Source organism: Notolepis coatsorum (genome assembly GCF_963971535.1).
Source record: "Notolepis coatsorum genome assembly, chromosome: 20".
Classification (NCBI taxonomy): Eukaryota; Metazoa; Chordata; class Actinopteri; order Aulopiformes; family Paralepididae; genus Notolepis; species Notolepis coatsorum.
Window position 1 is genome coordinate 47,965,700 of NC_140184.1, and position 22,589 is coordinate 47,988,288.

Consider the following 22,589-nt stretch of genomic DNA (forward strand, 5'->3'; position numbering starts at 1 on the left):
ACCTAGCCGGAGTCCACATAAGCGCCGGCTAACGAGCCAGTTCTAACTGGAGGCTACCTAGCCAGAGTCCACATAAGCGCTGGCTAACGAGCCAGTGCTAACTGGAGGCTACCTAGCCGGAGTCCACATAAGCGCCGGCTAACGAGCCAGTGCTAACTGTAGGCTACCTAGCCGGAGTCCACATAAGCGCCGGCTAACGAGCCAGTGCTAACGAGCCAGTGCTAACTGGAGGCTACCTAGCCGGAGTCCACATAAGCGCCGGCTAACGAGCCAGTGCTAACTGGAGGCTACCTAGCCGGAGTCCACATAAGCGCCGGCTAACGAGCCAGTGCTAACTGGAGGCTACCTAGCCGGAGTCCACATAAGCGCCGGCTAACGAGCCAGTGCTAACTGGAGGCTACCTAGCCGGAGTCCACATAAGCGCCGGCTAACGAGCCAGTGCTAACTGGAGGCTACCTAGCCGGAGTCCACATAAGCGCCGGCTAACGAGCCAGTGCTAACAGGAGGCTACCTAGCCCGAGACTACAGGAGGCTACATAGCCAGAGTCTAAAGGAGTGCCGGCTATCGAGCCAGTGCTAACAGGAGGCTACATAGCCCGAGTCTAAATGAGCGCCGGCTATCGAGCCAGTGCTAACAGGAGGCTACATAGCCGTAGTCTAAACGAGCGCCGGCTATCGAGCCAGTGCTAACAGGAGGCTACCTAGCCCGAGACTACAGGAGGCTACATAGCCCGAGCTAACAGGAGCGCCGGCTAACGAGCCAGTGCTAACTAGAAGCTAACAGGAGCGCCGGCTAACAAGCCAGTGCTAACAGGAAGTGAACTGGCCCTAGCCAGACAAGAGCTAACTAGCTCACCACCGGCTAACAAGCCAGTGCTAACAGGAAGTGAACTGGCCCTAGCCAGACAAGAGCTAACTAGCTCACAACAGGCTAACCTAGCCAGAGCTAATTGAAGGCTAAATAGCTGGAGCTAACAGCAGACGCTAGCTCAGAAGAAGCTGGTGCATAAGATGCTAGCTCATAAGAAGCTGGCGCAGCAGACGCTAGCTCAGAAGAAGCTGGCCCAGAAGATGCTAGCTCATAAGAAGCTGGCGCAGCAGACGCTAGCTCAGAAGATGCTAGCACAGCAGATGCTAGCACAAGAGATGCTAGCTCAGGAGGAGCTGGCGCAACCAATGCTAGCTCAGGAGAAGCTAGCACAAGAGAAGCTAGCACAGGAGATGCTAGCTCAGGAGGAGCTGGCGCAACCGACGCTAGCTCAGGAGAAGCTAGCACAAGAGAAGCTAGCACAGGAGATGGTAGCTCAGGAGGAGCTGGCGCAACCGACGCTAGCTCAGGAGAAGCTAGCACAATAGAAGCTAGCACAAGAGATGCTAGCTCAGGAGGAGCTGGCGCAACCAACGCTAGCTCAGGAGAAGCTAGCACAAGAGAAGCTAGCACAAGAGATGCTAGCTCAGGAGGAGCTGGCGCAACCAACACTAGCTCAGGAGAAGCTAGCACAGCAGATGCTAGCACAAGAGATGCTAGCTCAGGAGGAGCTGGCGCAACCAACACTAGCTCAGGAGAAGCTAGCACAGCAGATGCTAGCACAAGAGATGCTAGCTCAGGAGGAGCTGGCGCAACCGACACTAGCTCAGGAGAAGCTAGCACAAGAGAAGCTACCACAAGAGATGCTAGCTCAGGAGGACCTGGCGCAACCAACGCTAGCTCAGGAGAATCTAGCACAAGAGAAGCTAGCACAAGAGATGCTAGCTCAGGAGGAGCTGGCGCAACCAACGCTAGCTCAGGAGAAGCTGGCACAGCGGACGCTAGCCCATGAGACGCTAGCTCAGCAGATGCTAGCTCATGAGAAGCAGGCACAGGTAGCTCAGAAGAAGCTGGTGCAGCAGATGCTAGCTCATGAGAAGCTGGCACAGCAGATGCTAGCTCAGGAGATGCTAGCACAGGAGACGCTAGCTCGCATGTTGAGACATCTCAAAAGACTGGAGATCCCAGAAAGGGCCTCAATGGCCCAAATTATGGAAATAGAAGTAAGGACCCCCGGTCAAGTTCCAGGGGAAAACATGGTGGAGAAACTAATCCCACAGGTGCGAGACGGGAGCCTGTCTCTCACTGCTGCAGCAGAATCAGTCATACGTGGAGCACCTATGCAAGGATCAGGCTTACTGCTCGAAAAACTATTCATAGGTGTCCCAGGGGGTAACCTACTGGCAGCCCGATGCGCAGCATGGTCACAAGACCAGTTACGTATCGAATGTATACTGTATGACCAAGTCAAGATGCTATCTAACAACAAACACAAAAAGGGGGAAGGGAAAGGGGAGAACCCGCGAGCTGAGAAAGCTCAACTTCGGCCTCCCAAAGCCCAGCAACAGCCACCAGCTAAGGCTAGAACAAGGAAAACGGAGTCTTCTGACATCAAATACCTCTCTGCAGACGATTGGGGGCACTAACCCCAGAGCAGCAAGCAGAGATGAGGGCAAAAAGGGAGGAATTCAAAGCCCGGAAGGAAAAACATCAATAGTATCCTTACCTTCTGGGGCCCTGACACATGACACTCGAGCAAGTGCAAACTGCACTTGACATTCAGCTCATCTGTCAAGAGGAATAATATATAGTGTTATTGTCATTTAGGAAGAAACATGACATAGAATACTACATTCATTTTGTATACATTTTAAGTATACTATGTAAAGATGTCGGTCTTTTCTCTAAACCAGAGTAAAGAGGACGAAACATTTGTAATCTATTTCATTCAAGGCAAAGGGGATTTCCTGACAGCAACCATCTGGTAGGTTAGCACCTGTACCAACCATATCAGCTGCATGAGATGTACACTCACCAGCGCCTATGGATAAAAATTGAGACTCTGCAAACTCTCATCAAGCTTAGCACCTTGACGCGGGGGGACAGAGCGAGCATCAGTGTCTCTGTATCCGACGGGCCTATCAGATTTGTGGGGACTTGGAAGCTTCAGCATACAGGACGCTGTGGTGCTTAGGCGGCCAAGTCACTGGTTTATAGGTCTGTCAAAACGGATCAGAGGTTCTGGGGCTTAGAACATCCGTGAGTTGGGCTTTATACTAATTGAATAGGTATCAACAGCCAAAAGAATATGAACCGAAATGACTGCTGTCAGGTGCCTCTGGAGTAAAATAATACTTACTTAAAGTCACTTAAACTTGAAGTAACATAATGCTTACTTAGAGTTTAGCAGGCCTAGGGAGCCCTACAGTCACTTGAACTTGAAGTAACATAATGCTTACTTGGAGTCAAAACTGAAAACTACTTGCGACTAGCAGGCCTAGGGAGCCTTAAAGTCCAAGGGCTAGGGAGCCTTAAAGTAACTTGAACTTGAAGTAACATAATGCTTACTTAGTCAAAACTTAAGTAGAAAACGACTTGCGACTAGGAGGCCTAGGGAGCCTTAAAGTCAAAAGCCTAGGAAGCCTTAAAGTCAAAGGCCTAGGGAGCCTTACAGTCACTTGAACTTGAAGTAACATAATGCTTACTTGAAGTCAAAACTGAAAACTACTTGTGACTAGCAGGCCTAGGGAGCCTTAAAGTCAAAGGCCTAGGGAGCCTTAAAGTCACTTAAACTTAAAGTAACATAATGCTTACTTAGAGTCAAAACTTAAGTAGAAAACTCTACGAGTCTATAGCAGGATAACTAGCCATTGCTAACAGGAGCTACTAGCATGATAACTAGCCATTGCTAACAGGAGCTACTAGCATGATAACTAGCCATTGCTAACAAGAGCTACTAGCATGATAACTAGCCATTGCTAACAGGAGCTACTGGCATGATAACTAGCCATTGCTAACAGGAGCTACTAGCATGATAACTAGCCATTGCTAACAGGAGCTAATAGCAGGATAACTAGCCATTGCTAACAGGAGCTAATAGCAGGATAACGAGCCAGAAGCTAGCAGGAGCATAAGTCCTGCTACTGTGACGGAAATGGAACCAGCATAATCATACAGGCTGGTGTTATCGGCAGGAGCTGAGTCTACAAGAGGCTACATAGCCTGAATCTACAAGAGGCTACATAGCCTGAATCTACAAGAGGCTACATAGCCTGAGTCTACAAGAGGCTACATAGCCTGAATCTACAAGAGGCTACATAGCCTGAGTCTACAAGAGGCTACATAGCCTGAGTCTACAAGAGGCTACATAGCCTGAATCTACAAGAGGCTACATAGACTGAGTCTACAAGAGGCTACATAGCCTGAGTCTACAAGAGGCTACATAGCCTGAGTCTACAAGAGGCTACATAGCCTGAGTCTACAAGAGGCTACATAGCCTGAGTCTACAAGAGGCTACATAGCCTGAGTCTACAAGAGGCTAACTAGCCAGAGCTAACATCAGGCTAACTAGCCAGAGCTAACACCAGACATAACAGTCACTAACTACCCAGTCTGGACCGACAACTCTGATGCACCATGGTCAATTATCACCTTCACTGGACCGTCATCTACGAACTATGGTAGATGGAAAACAAGCATGGTAACGGCAGGAGGCTCTTACTACCGGAACCTGAGGAAACAGGTAATGGAAATAAGGACCAAAGAGCCCCTGAAACCAGGCAAGGCAGTAATCACTGAGTGTGATTATGATGTGTTTCACGCGGAGAAAATTGTCCATGTGACACTAAGCCAATACCAATACAAGGAGGTACAGTCCTCACAAAAGAACTGGGACAAACTGGTGTCCCGTATGAAGGAACTACTGTAAAGAAGAGAAATCTATGCTGGCCATGGTACCAAGGACATGCCCTACCAACTAGCCATAAACCTAATGGGGGGCAGGTCTCGAGGATATGGCCAAAGAGGCATATGGTTGGGGGAAGCAGTGATCAGCGCGATCTCAAGCATAAGGAGTACAGAGCACAAGGAGATCTGTCTCATGGTGGAACCTAAGGACCATGGGGCAATAACCCTGGCCTTGGATAAAACAGGGGAGGGTGAGAAAGACGAGGACGATGAGCCTGCATCAGTACCTCTCACTCCCCCTCCGAACCCTAAGGGGTCGGGAACCGTCCCCAGGATAAGGGGTCCAATTCCCGGAACTCCTCCCGAACAACGGGGAGAGGGAGATCATCCACACCAAGGAGACCGACAGTACAGTTCGGACCTGAAGGATCAGAACCTGCCCTATCTCAGGCCAGGAGCATTCTTAGACGGGGGGGGGGGGGCTGTCCCCCGGAGTCGGTGGACGACGCAGCAAGTAGCAAACAGGAGCATACTGATCCAGATCAGGACTCAGAAATGGAGGAAGACCGGGATAGGTCAAGCTCCAGAGCATCCTCAGGGTCCTCATCTAGGTCAAGATCTAGGGAGAGAGTTCGGTACCCAAGGGACGAACCTCCTAGACCTCGGAACAAGAGAGCTAAACCGGCCAAACTGAGACCTATCAGAAAGGGGCCTTCTCTGAAAGCTCTCCTGGAGCTCAGGATTGGAGGACGTCTCCGACAAAGGTGAAGGAGAATGGGCAGGCGATGAAATAGGGGATATTATGCCCGCACATCCTGTGACATGGAGACAGAGAAACATCGGCCTGGACCCAAGTTACAGGGCGACGAGAGCCCTGAATGGACCTGAAAGAGAGAAAATAAATTAGTCCTCTGCGGACTGTATCTGTGATGTCCTGCGTGGCCTACGGACAGGGTCACACGACCAGGCCAACCACACTTCAATAGAGGACTGCTGCTACAATTCTCAGGGACCCGTGGGGTCGCCCGAGAAGTGACAATTCGACCTACCTCAAACTACGGGAGAGATCCAAGAGGTCAGAGGGGGTGACCATAAGAACCATGACATTGTGTTCTTCAGACGACAACAACTGGGTGCATTGGCCGGGAACAACAGATGCAAGTCTTCCCGCCGGATACCAAGCAACGACGTGGCCCCTATCCTGTCAGGCCATCCAGCCAGGGAACAACAGATGCAAGTCTTCCCGCCGGCTACCAGGGTACCAGGGAACCAAGATGACAGAGGGGGTGTGGAGAGTCACAGCCACGTGACCCCGCAATTGCCATCTCGTCCCCCCGTACAGACGCTATTAGGACAATGGAAAGAGACGACCAGGATGACAGAGGCGGTGTTGAGGTGCCACGAAGTGGCCCTTGTGGTATTTTGACATCCTGTTCTCTCTCTCTGACTTGTGTCCCTTGTATGATGTAATACATTAAGCATTATAAAGGATTAAATATAAAGTATGTATTATAAACTTGATAACAGGACGAGTAGGCCTCTGATATGACGGATGTCTTTTTGTATTCTTATATAACCTGTATAAACTATATACACTATAAAACTATACTACAGTTATTAGAATATGCAGTCAGAATGGAAACAGAAACCTTTTGATAATACAGGGGCTCATTCTCTGTTAGAGTGGGTAGGAATGTGCAGGGAGGTGGTGACCTTGGGAGACAGCTCCGAGCAAGAAGAACACAGGAGCAGAGGAGAGAATCACTGTCTTGACAGTTATGAGGCAGAGAACTTAGTTAGTTTACTAAGTAAACTAACTTAGTTTACTTTAAACTACAAAATACATATATGATGTGTGATCAATCAGTGTTTAAGTATATGAGTGTTGAGTTGTACATGTATATATATGCTATATCTGTTTTCTGTAGAATTTGGACCATTGCAGACATGGTGACGTAAAGGGTTTTTTCCCAAAAGAAGTGATCCGTTGCTTCCCCGGTTGCTGTGGCAACTAGAAGGGGAGGGGAGTTCATCCTTGCTGAATTGTGTGTTGATTGGATGGTAGAAATTACATCACTGTATTTAGACCAATAGCAAAGAGATCTTGAGGCCTTTATAAGGGCCAACTCGCTGGATCCCAGACAGATTTTTCAGCTTGTCAGATTTTCACTCTTGACTCCAGACACCAGGTGTATAGGCTATGCCATACTAGAGAAGAGATGTTGTTTTGTTTTATAATTCTTTTAACTGAATTGGACATTTCCAATGCAGTCTCTTTTTGTAACTTGCCTTTTCTAATTAAAAATACTTTTTTATAAATATCTATTGAAGTTCGTGGACTGCTTTCTGCCAGCAATGGGCCACGATGGTGGCCGCGCCCTGATTTCCTCTGAGGTGACTATGTCCTGAAATACAGATTGAATCAATTGATGGTTAATGCTTTTCAGCTAAAGTTATATATTATATATATATACTATTGACTAGCCATTGCTAACAGGAGCTACTAGCATGATAACTAGCCATTGCTAACAGGAGCTACTGGCATGATAACTAGCCATTACTAACAGGAGCTACTAGCATGATAACTAGCCATTGCTAACAGGAGCTACTAGCATGATAACTAGCCATTGCTAACAGGAGCTAATAACAGGATAACTAGCCATTGCTAACAGGAGCTAATAGCAGGATAACGAGCCAGAAGCTAGCAGGGGCATAAGTCCTGCTACTGTGACGGAAATGGAACCAGCGTAATCATACAGGCTGGTGTTATCGGCAGGAGCTGAGTCTACAAGAGGCTACATAGCCTGAATCTACAAGAGGCTACATAGCCTGAATCTACAAGAGGCTTGTTGTTTGCAAGCGCCGGTAGCCACTGTGTTGGACGGGTCCCATTAGATTTGTGGGGAACTGAAAGTCTAAGTCACTGCAGGGCCGGACGATTGGTGGCCACAGACTGATGGACCTGTCAAACTGATAAGGGGTTATGGGGCTTGCAAATGATTGTCAGATTGTACAGTATGTCGTTGGTACAGACACATTCTACAGCCTGGGGACACTGTCCACCATACACTTCTCTCTATAATTGAGAGACAAATGGCATTGTCTCCCATGTGTAGGAAGTGTTTCAAAACCCTGGGAATAAAAAGAAAATAATAATTTACAATTAATGAGAGTAATCTTTTCAGACAAAAATGTATAGTGACCAAATATGTCAACCAGAGTTGGTATTATCATACAGAGGCACCTAATAATCCTCTAAATGCCCAAACTACCTTCCCACGGAAAACAACCTTCATCCGGGAAGGGGAGAAATGGCGGAGCAAGCCGTCACCTCCGAACTCAGGCCCACTGAACGCAGCCCGGGATTGGGAAATGCGGGTAGACCTCAGCCAGAGGCTTACCTTCCCATCTGAAATTGCAGCGACCAACCTGCGCCCAGACCTGGTCCTCTGGTCCAAATCTTGCCGGCGTGTCTTCATCGTTGAGTTAACGGTCCCATGGGAGGAAGCCATCGATGAGGCATTCGAACGGAAGAGGCTGCGATATGCCAACTTAGCAGCTGAAGCAGAGGGGCGGGGCTGGAACGTGAAGGTGTGGCCAGTGGAGGTGGGCTGCAGAGGCTTTGTAGCCAGCACAAGGCTCCTGAAGGAAGTAGGGATCAGAGGACAGGCCCAACGGAAGGCAATCAAATAACTTGCCACTGCAGCAGAACGGAGCAGTCACTGGTTGTGGCTGAAACGTAGAGACGCATCATGGGCTGCTAAATGAACACATGGTGCCACCGTGCGACACACACCCAGGCCTGGGCCCTGTTTCATGTACGTGGTTCAACTAAGTCGATCAAGATGTCCATTATCCAGCTTCAGTTAACCCGATGTTCGAAGCCGGGATTTTCCTGTTTCACAAAGGTGGATTCAGTCTTGTTAACTCAAGCCAGACTTGCGAGTCAGGCTAAATGCGCGCGGCCGTTTTAGGTGAAAAGCCAGCACGTATCGATGGCAGAGATCCTGATTCTCAACGGCATTGATTGATTAATTGATTTAAGACTTTATTGACAGATTGCAATACGGCTCAATCGCCTCGCCGACAAGTTAAATGCGTTATCTATAGGCTAATTCTAAGTCCCTCATTACCTCAATCAATCAGATTATATTTCTTTGAACTTGCCTGCTGGATTGAATAATCAAATGAGATCTTGCTAGCGAAAATTATTAGTTAACTGTTATACAGAATTACGATACGGCTCTCTTACCCATTGATTGATGTATAGTCAATCTTTTACTTATCTTCTCTGTGGTGTAACGGGTTCTTCTTTTGACTTTCACACGGACGACCGGGGTTCAAGACCCTAGTCTTTTCCTTCTTTTTGCAATATAGGAATAATTCAATTTGGTGCACGTTGAGAGCTATATAAAGAATGACATCCTCAATGCATGTAGATTTATAATATTTTAACTTAAAACCAGGCTACTTTGGCGTATAATCATTAATATTATATTCAAAAAAATCATATTGGAAACACCGGGATTTGAACCGCGGTCGCTGGATTGGCAGGCTTGAGCACTACCGCTGGGCCACTGGGCCAGATGGGATAAATTCATTGTTTATACATTAATGAACGAGAGACCCGTGTTTAGAATATCCTTTGTTTTGAATGAAGTTTATCTCTTTATCCTCATTCATTAATGTGACGTCAACGGCTCATTCAATTTCTCAAATCCGTCAAACAGCGCATCTCATCAGACATCTTAATCCCAGTTACAATTAAAATAACCACATCATGTGTACATCGCACGAGCGAGCGCCACCGTCGCCACGGTATATATAACGTGCATTATTTAGGACAAAGTGAATTTAATATCAGCATTTTGGGTCTATTTTACATTTCAAAAGCCCCCTCTGGAAGAATGGAGCACAAAAACGTAATTCAGAATGGTATAATGCAGATCGTAGACTGTGGGAATAGTTTCAGGAAACGGGCTGTCACTTCTTTGCGGGGGCGTGGCGATAGTTCAGGCTAACTTGAACTTGAACTCTGCTTTCGACCAGGCTCAAACTTTTGGATATGTTGTCATGGTGATTTGGAAAATCCACGTACATGAAACCGGAAAGTCCGGCTAACCCAGTTATCCAGCTAAAGTTATCCGGCTAACTCAGTTATCCAGGTACAAGAAACAGGGCCCTGATCAGCCTGTGGTGGGCCAACCTCGGCAGATGGTGTATTGTGATAAATGGCCGAAACACCCAATGAGGTCGGGGAACACAACTGAAGATGTGTCGTACTGGTGGCACCACATGATCATTGACAAATTCCACCCCACTCCAACCTCATTCAATTGTTGTGCTGAATATTTAGGGATCTTTAACAACTAGTCCTATTAAGAATCCATACATGATGTTGTGTTGTATTATGCTATGATTCGTAATGTTGTGTCAAATCGTTTTTTTTTTAATTAGCGATCTGAATTCATATTTCATCAACCGAGTCTACCGTTGGTAAATCAGCCACCCCAGGCGCTCAGATGTGAAAAAAGCGCCCCCTATCGTCTCCCAGATGGTAATTCACCCTTTTGGATTGGACTCAATGAAAATGCATGGGGGAAAAAAACCCGGACTCCACATTTTACTTCTCACGCATGTAACCGGGGCCGATCAGCTTCATCAGCACATCGTGTATACGCTGTTTTACAGTATACGCGTGGGATCAATAAAAGGATAGATTTTTGGAATGGTCGATCAGGAATTGGAATAATCCATTTGGATACCATCTGATCTCAGGTAAGGAATCTATTTGACCAGTATTAGAATAATCAGACCTTTTTTCACGGAGATATAAGCGTTTCCCCTATATGTGATATAGCTGTTTTGACTGTGCGAGTGATCAGGAAATAAGAGAATTGATTTACAGCTTGCGGCACCAGCGTGCATACGTACACATATACTATCGATAATCTAGCGTTTATTTGAAAACGATTCATAAATAGGCCGAACAATGACAACGTTCTAGAATATTACAGTACATCAGCGTTTATCAGGGATTCTTTTTTTTTCTTGAAAACGAGGGCTTTTCAAAATGCTATAAAACGGAAATGAACCGATAAAAAAACAATCCGCTTCGACAATGTTGACTGGAAATGGGTCATTGATAATACGACGGGCAGATTAGACACATAGCCATAATTTAAAACATAGACTGATTAGGCGATATTAACGTTAACATTGAAGCAGATGGTGGGCATTCAAGCACTAAATGTGCGCCCCCTGCTGGGCATTCAAAGTGTTAATAAGGAATGACAAATGGACCATAGCGAACATTAAAAACGGAACCTACAAACATAAGACTATATTGATGTATCTAAGAGATTCACTGGGGGAATTATATATATAAATTTTTTTTTGCGTTTATCGCTTTTTACTACTGGGCAGTCCAGTAGAGAGAGAGAGAGAGGAGGAACAGGAGACAGAGTGGGGGGAAGACATTCGGCAAATAACGACGGGTCCGGGAATCGAACCCAGGTCGGCCGTGCCGCGACTCAGCGTGTTATGTGGTTTGCCACTGGGGCGCCCTGGGGGAATTGTTTTTAATGCATAGGTATATCAACTACAATACAGGGTTCACTTGGGCATGTTGTAAACTGTGGTGATTACTGGAGTCTAGGTGTGGCTTTGTGTAGCATCATCCTTGTTTACGTTAACCCTCAACATTTTTTTCAATAGACAATTTCAATACATTTCATTGACCAATTTGAAAAAAATAATCAAGAATTCAGGTCCTTGGAGCGGCCGGGTAGCGCAGCGTACTAAGCGTCTGTCTACCACCACAGAGACAGTGGGATCGAATCCAGCTGTGGTGCTTCCGGGTTGGCTAACCGTCCATACTAACACAATTGGCAGTGTTAGCGGGTGGGAAACCCGGCGAGGGTGGGTCCTGGTCGTTGTAAACAGGATCTGGGGGAGGTCGTGTGACCTTCCACACGTTACACTCTCCCAGTGAGAGTCCGCGCTGCCAGGTGAAAAGAAGCGGTGGGCTGGCTACACATGTGTCGGAGGAAGCATGTGATAGTTTCCGCTCTCCCGGACCGACGGTAGGGGGTAGAGTGCGCAACGACCGGGAAGGGGATTGGGAATTGGCATAACGACTAACATTGGGATGGGAGAAAAACAGGAACAAGAAGGTGGAAAAAGATAATAATAAAAAAATAAATTCAGGTCCTTGGCCTACTGTCAGCTTCATCCAAATCAGATGAGAACTTAGGAACTATGGTATGGACAGATAGTATGATACACAGACAGATACAAGTGAAAATGCTATCCCCTTGCACCAGGAGTGTAATGAAAATGCACTTACTGTAGCTCAAAACTTGTGGACTGGAGAAGCGTAGTCCTGTGCTTTGCAACAACGTCCTTGTTTGTTTACAGTTAACACAGAAGGAGGTCTCAGTCATGCTAAGGAGATAATTAGATGTGGTCTTCACAGGGAAGAAAAAGGGGTCAGAGAAAAGGGGTTCATGTTAAGCAACCTTAGCAATAACATGCAATAAGTGGGATGGTGAATGGGGGTGAAAATGTGGCTTCTCCGTACAGCATTTTCCATGAAATGTATAACAAAACGTGAAAAAATGAATCATGAATAATGATGTTCTCCTTTCATCCTGTGTAAAAGTGCCCCCCTGGTGTTCTGTCTGCAGGGTCCACACAGGCCCTAAACCAGGTGGTGATCATGGCTCCACCTCAGAATGCCACGGTGGTGCTTGGCCGACCCGCTGTCATGGAGTGTATGGCACAGGGCCAACCAAAACCTCTGGTGTCCTGGAGTAGGCAAGGTAAAACAACCATTCTCTCTCTCTCTCTCTCTCTCTCTCTCTCTCTCTCTCTCTCTCTCTCTCTCTCTCTCTCTATGTCTATTTTATTATTGTATTATTGCACAATCAATGTGGGCATGACCACCCGCATTTCACTGTATGCCCTGGGCCCTATTCCCCGTACCTGGCTAACTGAGTTAGCCGGATAATTTTCAGCATAGCTTGACTTAAGCCAGACATTTCCATTCCCTGACGTCAGATTTTCTAAGTCGCTATGGCAACAGATCGAAAAGTTTGAACCTGCTCCGGAGCAGGGTTTAGTTCAGTTAGCTGGATGAACCATGGCCACACCCTCGCAAAGAAATGCCAGCTCGCTTCCTGAAATAATTATCACAGTGTAGATCTGCATTATACCATTCTGAATTATGTTTTTGTGCTTCGTTTTCCTAGAGGGGGCTTTTGAAATGTAAAATAATAGACCTAAAATGCTGATAATAAATCATATTCAGCCTATAGATTTACTTTGTCCTAAATAATGCATGTCATATTTATACGGATACGGCGCTCGGAGTCACGATACACACTGCATGTGGTTATTTTAATAACGGCGCATTGCAAATGTGAATCCCGCAGGAATATTTTAATTTTTTTTAAACTTAATTTTTTATCGTTTATCGCTTTTTCTGGTCAAGCATGACCGACAGAAACAGGTTGAATGGGATATAGATCAGGGGAAGACACTCTGAGAAAATACGGCGAGTCCGGGAGTCGAACTCGTGTACCCCAGATCCGTGACGAGCACGGTTGTCCCCGACGCCGAAATAGCGCCGAGATACGCGGTGAGCTACGGGAGCTCCCCTCCGCAGGAATATTTTAAATTAATGAAACCTATCAGGCGTTTGGCTCTGATTAGTTTCATATTCTCTGCTGTGGATGTATTTGCTTAACGGAGCGCCCGGATTGTGTTTCATTCAAGCTTAAATTGAGGCGTCTTTATGTGTGGATTGTGGATGTGAATTACGAGGAATCTGAATCTGTGGATTGTTGAATTGTATCACTGTCACTCACACGTTATTGTGATATTGTAACTGGGGTTAAAATGTCTGATGAGATGCGCTGTTTGACGGATTCGAGAAATTGAATGAGCCGTTGACATTAATGCATTTGAGAAAATGCATTTATCTGTTCAAGCACTGTTATCTGATGATGAACATGAGGTGTCACTGCACTGGTATAAACCAAATGTTAATCAATTCAATGCATGTATGGATTATGTCCGAAACAGATTAAAACCTGATTAATAGTGAAACTGTATAGCCTGCTCCAAGCCTCTCTGACACGTTATTTCGGGTCGTGCTATATATAAAGTACATGATACCTAAGCCGAGCGCATACAGTACAGATATCCTCATAAGTATCTATTAATTCGTATCAATTAGATACTCTTTGGGCTTGTTTGTACTTATTCTGAAAGAGTTGAACTAATTATTTTCGCTAGCAATAGATCTCATTCGATTATTCATTCCATTATGCCAGCAGGCACATTTAAATAAATATAATCTGATTGATTGGGGTAATGAGGGACTTAACATTAGCCTATAGATTATGCATTTAACTTGTCGGCGAGGCTATTGAGCCCATTCTGCAATCTGTTAATAAAGTTTTAAATCAATCAATCGATCAATGCCGTTAGAAAATCAGGATTTCTGCTATCGACACCTGCTGTCTTTTCAGGTGAGGCGGCCGCGCGCACTGATCCTGAGCATCAAGTCTGGTTCGAATTAACGAGTCTGAATCAGCGTTCGAGGAACAGGGAAAGCGCGGATTCAAACATCAGGTTAATTGAATCTGGATAATGGGACTTTTGATCGACTTAGTTGAACCAGGTACGGGGAATAGGGCCCATGTATGTGACAAATAAACCTCTTGATTCTTGATTCTCTCTCAGGCACATACTTCTTTTTCTCTCTGTCTCTCTGTAAGCTTCAATAGAGGCCTAGAGTAGTGTCGGTTTTCTACTGTGAATCATTTACAAGGTCCAGTAATAAGACACCAACATTATTATGTTTTTGTTGATATATTTCTCATAAATCAATACATAACAACCAAAATAATGGTTGCTATGTTTCTTCCATCCTGGAAGAAAGATAACTACATAAACATTCCGTGCAAGGCCTCTATTAGACTGAGTGATTATACTCGCTCTCTCTTCTTCTCTGTCTCACCCACCTACGTATGTAGAGCAACAATACCACATCTTTGTAAACATGGACATAGCCTTTGATTTTATTCTATTTGGGAGTAATTGTTGTCTTAGCTTTGCTCTCATCAGTAATGAAGAAATGGGGACTCAAGTCAGCGTCTCGTACTCGAGTCACACGTAAAGGTAGAATCTGTAATGCTGTCATACAGTAATTAATTTAAAATATATATATATATATATATATTTATTATAATTTTTATTATTTTTATCCACTTTTTCTCCTTACATCCCAATTTTGCTGTTTCCAATTCTCCCCTCCCCCGTCTTGAACGTTGCTCGCATATGCCCCCCACAGGTCAGTCGTAGGGAGGATAGAAGCCTTGCATCACGTGTCCCCTCCGGTACACGAGGATGCAGCCTGTCACATCTTTTCACCTGCCAGCGCGGACTCTCATTGGTGAGGTGTAATGTGTGGGAGGCTCACACTACCCCTGCTAATTCCTGTCTCTGCTGTGCAGGCGTCCCCCAACCGACCTGTAGGAGTCGCTGTCCACAACGTCCAGATTACCACCCATCGACTTCCACCCGCTGACTCTGCCAATTGACTCTTGTGTTGGTGATGAGCGCAATGTCCGCTGTGCCACCCAGTCACCTAAATATATATATATTTATATAGCTCCCGCCTACCTCCGGTCAATGGTCTCTAACTACACCGTCAAGACCCCTATGCTCTGCATCTTCTGGCCGTCTCAGACCCACTCCTATCCGAGCTCCAGGGGGTCATCAAGGAGAAGCCGCCTTTTCTCAGTCCTTGCCCCACAGTGGTGGAACAAACTGCCCACCACAGTTAGGACCAGTGATGGGAATAACGGCATTATAAATAACGGCGTTAGTTTTTTCAGTAACGAGTACTCTTCCAATCTTAATAACGTCGTTACCGCTACTGCCAAAAAATGCGGCGCGTTACTATGATTGAAGCTGTTTTTTTCATCAGACAGATCTCTGCACCGAGAGGCAATATGTTCTTCCTTGGTTAAAGTGGGCAGCGCGCGAGACAAGCGCATACATGCTGACGATTGGCTGAGGTTGAGTAAAATGTCATGGTAAGCCAATCAGAGGTAGAGGTGGGCGGGTGTTCGAAAGCATCCAGAGTCTGACACACAGCGACAACACAAGCGACTCAGTCAACGACAGGCCGCGGTCCGCATACGTTTTGGAAAGTTTGTTTGGCAAGCCCAAATAATCCAAAACGAATCCAACGAACAACACAAGCAAGCAGTCAACGACAGACCGCGGGTCCATGAGCGTTTTTTGTTCACTCTTGTGTTAGTTGTGTTGCAGCACAGGGCACTATACAGTAGTGGAGGCTCTAGTCTACTGCTGACAGCCTTATCAACATAGTGCTATACTTCCTGGTTTAATAGCACAGTCGTCAGGTGCTCAGAGTCAGAGATATATATATATATCTGTATGTCATGCATGTCTTAAATGTCATGATTAGATTAGTTTAGATGATTAGATTAGATTCTTATATCTGTATGTTGTGTATGTCATAAATGTCATGAATTGAAAATGGGGGACCCTGACGAAAGTCTTTCTCTGGTCTGCATCCGCTTAACAATTGTGTGTATTGAGCTGTACTGTACTGTACCCATTCTGCAATCTGTTAATTAAAATGTTCAATCAATCAGTATATATTTGTTATTTATTTTTGGTTTAACAAGCATAATTTAATGTTGCCCAGTTGTGGCCTGTTCAGGGGCAATACATATCAAAAGTTCCAAAACATCTATTGTGTTTGTATTTGTATGATCCACTATATAAACATAGTCATTATAATATCTACATACATGGCATTTGATTGGAGGCTAGTCTCACTTTGTCCCACAGCAACATTAAAATAGTTTAGATTTGTGTATGCTGTTTATGTAAAAAAAAATACTTGAAAGTAACGCAATAGTTACTTTCTGAAGTAACTAGTTACTTTTATAATTTGTAACTGAGTAAGTAATTTAGTAACTTTTTGGAAGAAGTAACTGTAACTAGTTACTTTTTAAAAGTAACTTGCCCAACACTGGTTAGGACAGCCGAAACCTGTCCAATATTTCGCCGTCGACTAAAGACGCACTTCTTCAACCATTATCTGAAATGAAAAAATAAATAATAATGAAATCTAACCCTAACTAACCTTACTGTCATGCACATGTCCTAATATACTAACCTACACTGTAGCCCTCAACACTTTGATGAACATTGTTACTCAGCTGATAGAGTTGTGCCCTTCCTGATGACTTGTCGTACATAACTTGTCAGTCGCTTTGGATAAAAGCGTCAGATAAATGTAGCGCTTTTCAAGAACCCAAAGATGCTGACAATAAGCTAAACAAAGAACAGCGAAACATAGAACCACAGGGAACAAGCAACAGTATTAATACACAAGACATAAAACCACGAGTAACAAGCTACAAATACAAAAGCCAGTAGGGGAACAATCAGGGAAGTAAGGAAACCAGGGGGGGGGGGGGGGGGCACCAGGAGACGGAGAGAAAGTAGGGAAGGGGAAAGGGAGGTGGTAGGTTGGAGGAGGGTGGTTATGGGTAGGGAAGGTTGTATGCTTGGGAGAACAGGTAAGTTTTGAGTCAGGATTTAAAGGTGGAGAGTGAGGGAGAGTCTCTGATGGTCTGAGGGAGGGTGTTCCAAAGTCGGGGTGCAGCTTGTGAGAATGCTCGGTCTCCAAAACGTTTTAATTTAGATGACGGAACGGTGAGGGAAGCAGTGGAAGAGGACCGGAGGGATCGGTTAGGGTGGTAAGGGAGAATGATGAGTGATCCGGATTTGCTGAGTGTGGATTTGGTGCCAATGAGGAATAGTTCAGTCTTGTCACTGTTTAGTTTGAGTAGGTTATGGGTCAGCCAGGATTTTATTTCAGATAAGCAGGACTCAATGTGACTGATGGGTGGGTTTTGGGAGGATTTTGTGCTGATGTAGATTTGGGTGTCGTCGGCATAGCAATGAAAGTCAAGGTTACATTTGCGGATGATGTGATCAAGGGGGAGTATGTAGCAGATGAAGAGCAGGGGGCCAAGGACTGAGCCTTGGGAGACCCCCTGCATAACAGAGGAGGAGGCAGAGGTGTGACTGAAGAGGGAGATGAACTGTTGTCTGTCGGTGAGGTAGGAGGTGAACCAGTCGAGTGCAGTGCCCTCAACACCCAGTTGGTACAGCCTTTGGAGGAGGATGGAATGACACACTGTGTCAAAGGCTGCGCTAAGGTCAAGTAGAATCTGGATGTTGAGGGCACCGGAATCAGCGGAGACGGTTCTCCTCTAAAGTATTCTTATCTAGGATGCAGCGGCACTGACATCAAGCATCGGTCCTGTTGGAGAAATTTCCCAATACTAAAATATGATGCCAAGAAAAGTGTAAAGTGCTAAGAATCAAAGAAAAGTTACTTGATTTGCTGCATTTTAAACTCATTTTAAAGTATGTTTTATCTCTCTAATGGAGAACGTGATAATCAATCATTTTTGTCCAATGACCCCAAAAAGTCTATACTGTACAATAAAAGCGATGGATCGGATCAGTACTTGGTCGATACTGATCGATTATTACTCAGTCTGAATCAGTATCAGCAGTGGAAAACGTGGTATCGGTGCATCTATATTCTACTATAGCTGAACTAAAATTAAGATCTCTGAATTGGTAATAGCTAAATTAGAGATAGTCAACACTGTTAGAAGTAACCATGTTACACAGCAGTTGTTTCTAACCTGATGCACAGCAGATTAAACATGTATTATTCCAAAAAGAGACTTGAGACTTGACTCAGACTTGTGATCAAATACTTGAGACTTGACTTGGACTTGCACTTCAAAGACTTTAGACTTGACTTATACTCTAGCTTTTGAAGACTTGCCTTGCATACAAGTTAACTGATCTTGCCTTTGTGGTATTTTGCAATGATTTGCTATTTTGTCTAATTGTGAGCCATAATTTAAATTAGGTATTTGCTACAGTAACCCTTTAAATAGCATGTACCTATTTCCACGATGATGGTGTAATTAGATAGTAACTAAATCGAATAGTATGGTAAATTATGAGTTGTTATACATAAATCTCGATTTGCAACAGTTTATTAATTTATTTATTAACAGTGTGATTAGTAATTATATTATTGATATGATTCAGTGAATTATGGGTAATAGAACCAGCTGTATCAAATGTTGTTACTTTTATTTATCTCTTTATTTTTGACTATCCAATGGCATTTTAGTAACGGAAAGGAGGAACCATTATGTGAAGTGTTACAGTTGATTCTAACACCTTCCAAGCTTTTTAAGTACATAGTTGTAAACAACATATTCATAGTGAGAATGACGGCATGTGAAACCGTTGGAATACCGGTCCCCTGCTGTCAGAGTTGGCACTGTGTCCTCTGTTGCCTCCAACTCTCGGAGCAGCGTGCCAATATCCCATAATGGATAGATAGCATTATTACAGCAATGCTCCTAGAATGCCTTTCTGTGCTGAAAAAGAAAAAGAAAGAAGAGAGAGAGAGAGAGAGAGATAGAGAGAGAGAGAGAGAGAGAGAGAGAGAGAGAGAGAGAGAGAGAGAGAGAGAGAGAGAGAGAGAGAGAGAGAGAGAGAGCATTTTAAAAACGTATATGCTGTACAATATTCCTTATCAAGGAAGTCGTAAAAGTGACAAGTCCAAAACAGGCCTCCATATCTTGACAAAGGTTTGACCCTCTGAGGGTGTATTTGATTTTTTTCCTAGCTTTAAGAAATAACATATTTGACCCAATGAGAAAAGGATGTTGTTTCCATTTTAAATGGATATCTTGGGTTATTTCTTCTAAAGGTGTCCCTTTCCTCTGTAAATGGTCAATTTACCTTACCTGCTCATCAGGAGCAATTATGGGTTTAAGTGTCTTACTCAAGGACACTTTGCCACACTGCCCAGGAGGAGTGGGAATCAAACCTGGATTTGAACCGGGAATCGTACCAGGAACTTTCCGATTACCAGACCCTCTCTACCTCCTGAGCCACTATCGCCCCTCTGTGTCAAATATCATCTGTTAAGATGCTTCAACCATTGTTCTTTGTTCCTCTGTCCTCTGATTCTGGACCCTAGATGGAAAGCCCATTTCTCCTGATGTGGTTGCCCTGGAAACCAACCTGGTGATCCGGGACACCAGGCGCCACCATGCGGGTGTCTATGTCTGTCGAGCCAACAAACCCAAGACCAGAGAGTTTGTCATTGCCGCAGCCGAACTGCATGTGCCTGGTAAGACCTGGACCCACATGCACATTAATATCTTTATATGTTCTTTTTGAAGCTGCTCCATATACAACTCATTGGGAAAGATCCCAGGGGAATGTTCTGATGTTTCAGAACTCAGAACACTACTATAGCATAAAGCTGATTTGGGTAATGAAAAGAAAACAAACTGTGGGTCCACACAATCTGTCTCACATTCATTGTCTATGGAGCAGCTCCAGACTATCCTGATGACATCACAAGCTTCAGTTCTTACTTACTCTGGTTTCTGGCTTTGACAAGGAGAAAATCTTGATATTGAGGAAATAACATATTGCAATTGTTGATATGGGTGGTGTTCCCCTTAAAAAAAATGTAAGACGTTTACTGTAACAACAACGATAGATGTTTCAATTGTTATTCATCTGGGCCGTGTGACGTCACAGTGATTTAGCGGCACCATTTTTGTGTCCGAAACGGGTACTGCTGCGCGCCACAACTACCAGAGAAGACGGAGGAAGATCGTTGCACGAAACACAAAACTAAAGTTCATATACAATATGCCTGGGATATGTTGTGCAGTTGGCTGTAACAACAGTCGTCGTCAGAGAAACCCCGAACTACAATTGTATTCTATCCCAAAGGAGTTAAGTTAGATCGGCGGAATAAATGGTTGGCTTCAATCAGAAGGGACCACTGGCAGCCAACATCTAACTATAGATTGTGCAGTCTCCGGTAAGTTACGTTTGCCCTCAACTTAGCTAACGTTAACGTTAATTGTTATTTTAATCTTTTAGCTCAGGAAAACACTTACAAAACACTTGAAACACTTAAACATGGTTAACTTCAGTTGCTATGTAATTAACGTTAGCAGTGTCATCCAAACACACGATGAGTGCATGCTTACCAACTGTGTTTGTCTGTGTTTCACCACACACATGAGTGCATGCTTACCAACTGTCCGTCTGCAACACTACTATCACCAACATCTAAGAAGGGAGATCCCCCCTTGAATGGCCCTTCTAAGGTTTCTCTCCTCCACACCGCCTGTGGAGCTTTTTTCCCTATTGTTAGGTTTTAGTGAGTTTTTCCTTACCTTCGCGTGGGGTATGTCTGGGAGTGCTTGCATTCTTTCATTTATTTGCATTCATCTAAAAAATGTTTGGACCCTATTGTGTTCTTGTTCTGTTCTTGACTTATTGTTATGTTGTCTTCTTGACTTGTTTAAAGAAGACCTGTACGGCCCATGGGGACATTAACGTGTGTTGTCGGGCCCTATAAATAAATTTGATTTGATTTGATTTGATGAGCTTGTTATTTTCATACATTATGCTAATGTTAGCTAGATTCAGACTGTGTAGTGGTTGGATTTATTACACTAACCTGATGCTGCAACGGTGAGGTCTGCATGGAGATCTTGCATCGCCATCAGGTACGACTCTCTGGCAGTGTCCTTGTTTTCTAGACCCCATCTGATGAAGATAACGCAAAAGAGAGCCATGTTATTTTGAACATTTCAGAACAACTCCAGACTAGGACCTAAACAAAACGGTGAGGTTCTAACCTGAGAACACCTGACTGTGGTGAAATGTAAATTTTTCATCATTAAGCCTTGTGTTTAATTATTGTTTTCATAAGTAAGTGTAATAAACTGAATAATTCAAAGAGATGTTCATTATTACAAAATACACCCCAACAGGGTATATGGCTATCTTTACATTATCCCAAACATACTGTAATTAGAATGTTAACATCTTGTTTTCCCCACCTAATATATAGTTTCTCAATCCAGTTCTCAATTTTATTTATTCATGATAAAGTAGTGAAAAAAAGGCATTATTTCATCTTGCTTCTTAAACTTATATATAACGCTCTGGGTTCCCTCTCCCGGGAATCCAGCTGTCAGTCTGGAATGTTTTCACCTGGTGGTTGGTATTAGCATTTTGGTTGTCACGCCCACATTCCTGTGTTGTCACTGATTGGTACTCTCCACTGTTGCTGTCACTGTGCTGTCAATTTGCTGTCACTGCTAATTGATTGGAATGTTTACTTGGTGACTACTTTCTCTGTTTCCTTGTTTGTTGTCGAGGCTTCAGAAAACCGTTCGTGTGGGAAGGAGCTGGTCAGAGTTTGCTGAGCCACTCATGATGCACTTATATTACTTTTGCCTGTTCTCTCTGTTGACGCCCGGCGTCTTTCCTGGATTATCGCTGCTCTGTGTGTTTTAATAAAGACACATCATTAGAAATAGCTACCTATCTCCGTCTCTCCTTGTCTCCTCCACCATTGGACTCACTACTACTCACCCCCATACGTAACATATATATATGCATATATGCACGATGCAGTAACTCTTCTTGCTCTCTGATCAAACCACACTCTCGACTTTCTTTGTTCCCTGGTCTTCTCCTCAACTAACAAACACTCAAAAAAGAATTCAACTATCAAAACAGCTGTAATTATCACAAAGGAATTAAGCTATTCTTAATTAATTTGGTGATGTTTATATATTGGGATTGTGACATTCTTGTTTTAATGAGCCATTCTCATTTCTTACCTGCTCTGGTGTGAGATGCAGCTCATCAAAGATCTTGGCACCCTCCTCCAGCA

General features: G+C 44.4%; 1 protein-coding gene across 1 annotated transcript in view; it reads left to right on the forward strand.

The window, feature by feature from the left end:
• Positions 1-22,589, forward strand: part of igdcc4 (immunoglobulin superfamily, DCC subclass, member 4) — a gene marked incomplete at its 3' end in the record, with an annotated part of 355,876 nt that overhangs the window by 174,928 nt on the left and 158,359 nt on the right. The window contains exons 5-6 of the mRNA XM_084337406.1: positions 12,403-12,537; positions 19,854-20,006. Of these exons, the coding sequence (XP_084193532.1) occupies positions 12,403-12,537; positions 19,854-20,006 (288 nt within the window). The remainder of the gene's footprint in view (positions 1-12,402; positions 12,538-19,853; positions 20,007-22,589) is intronic.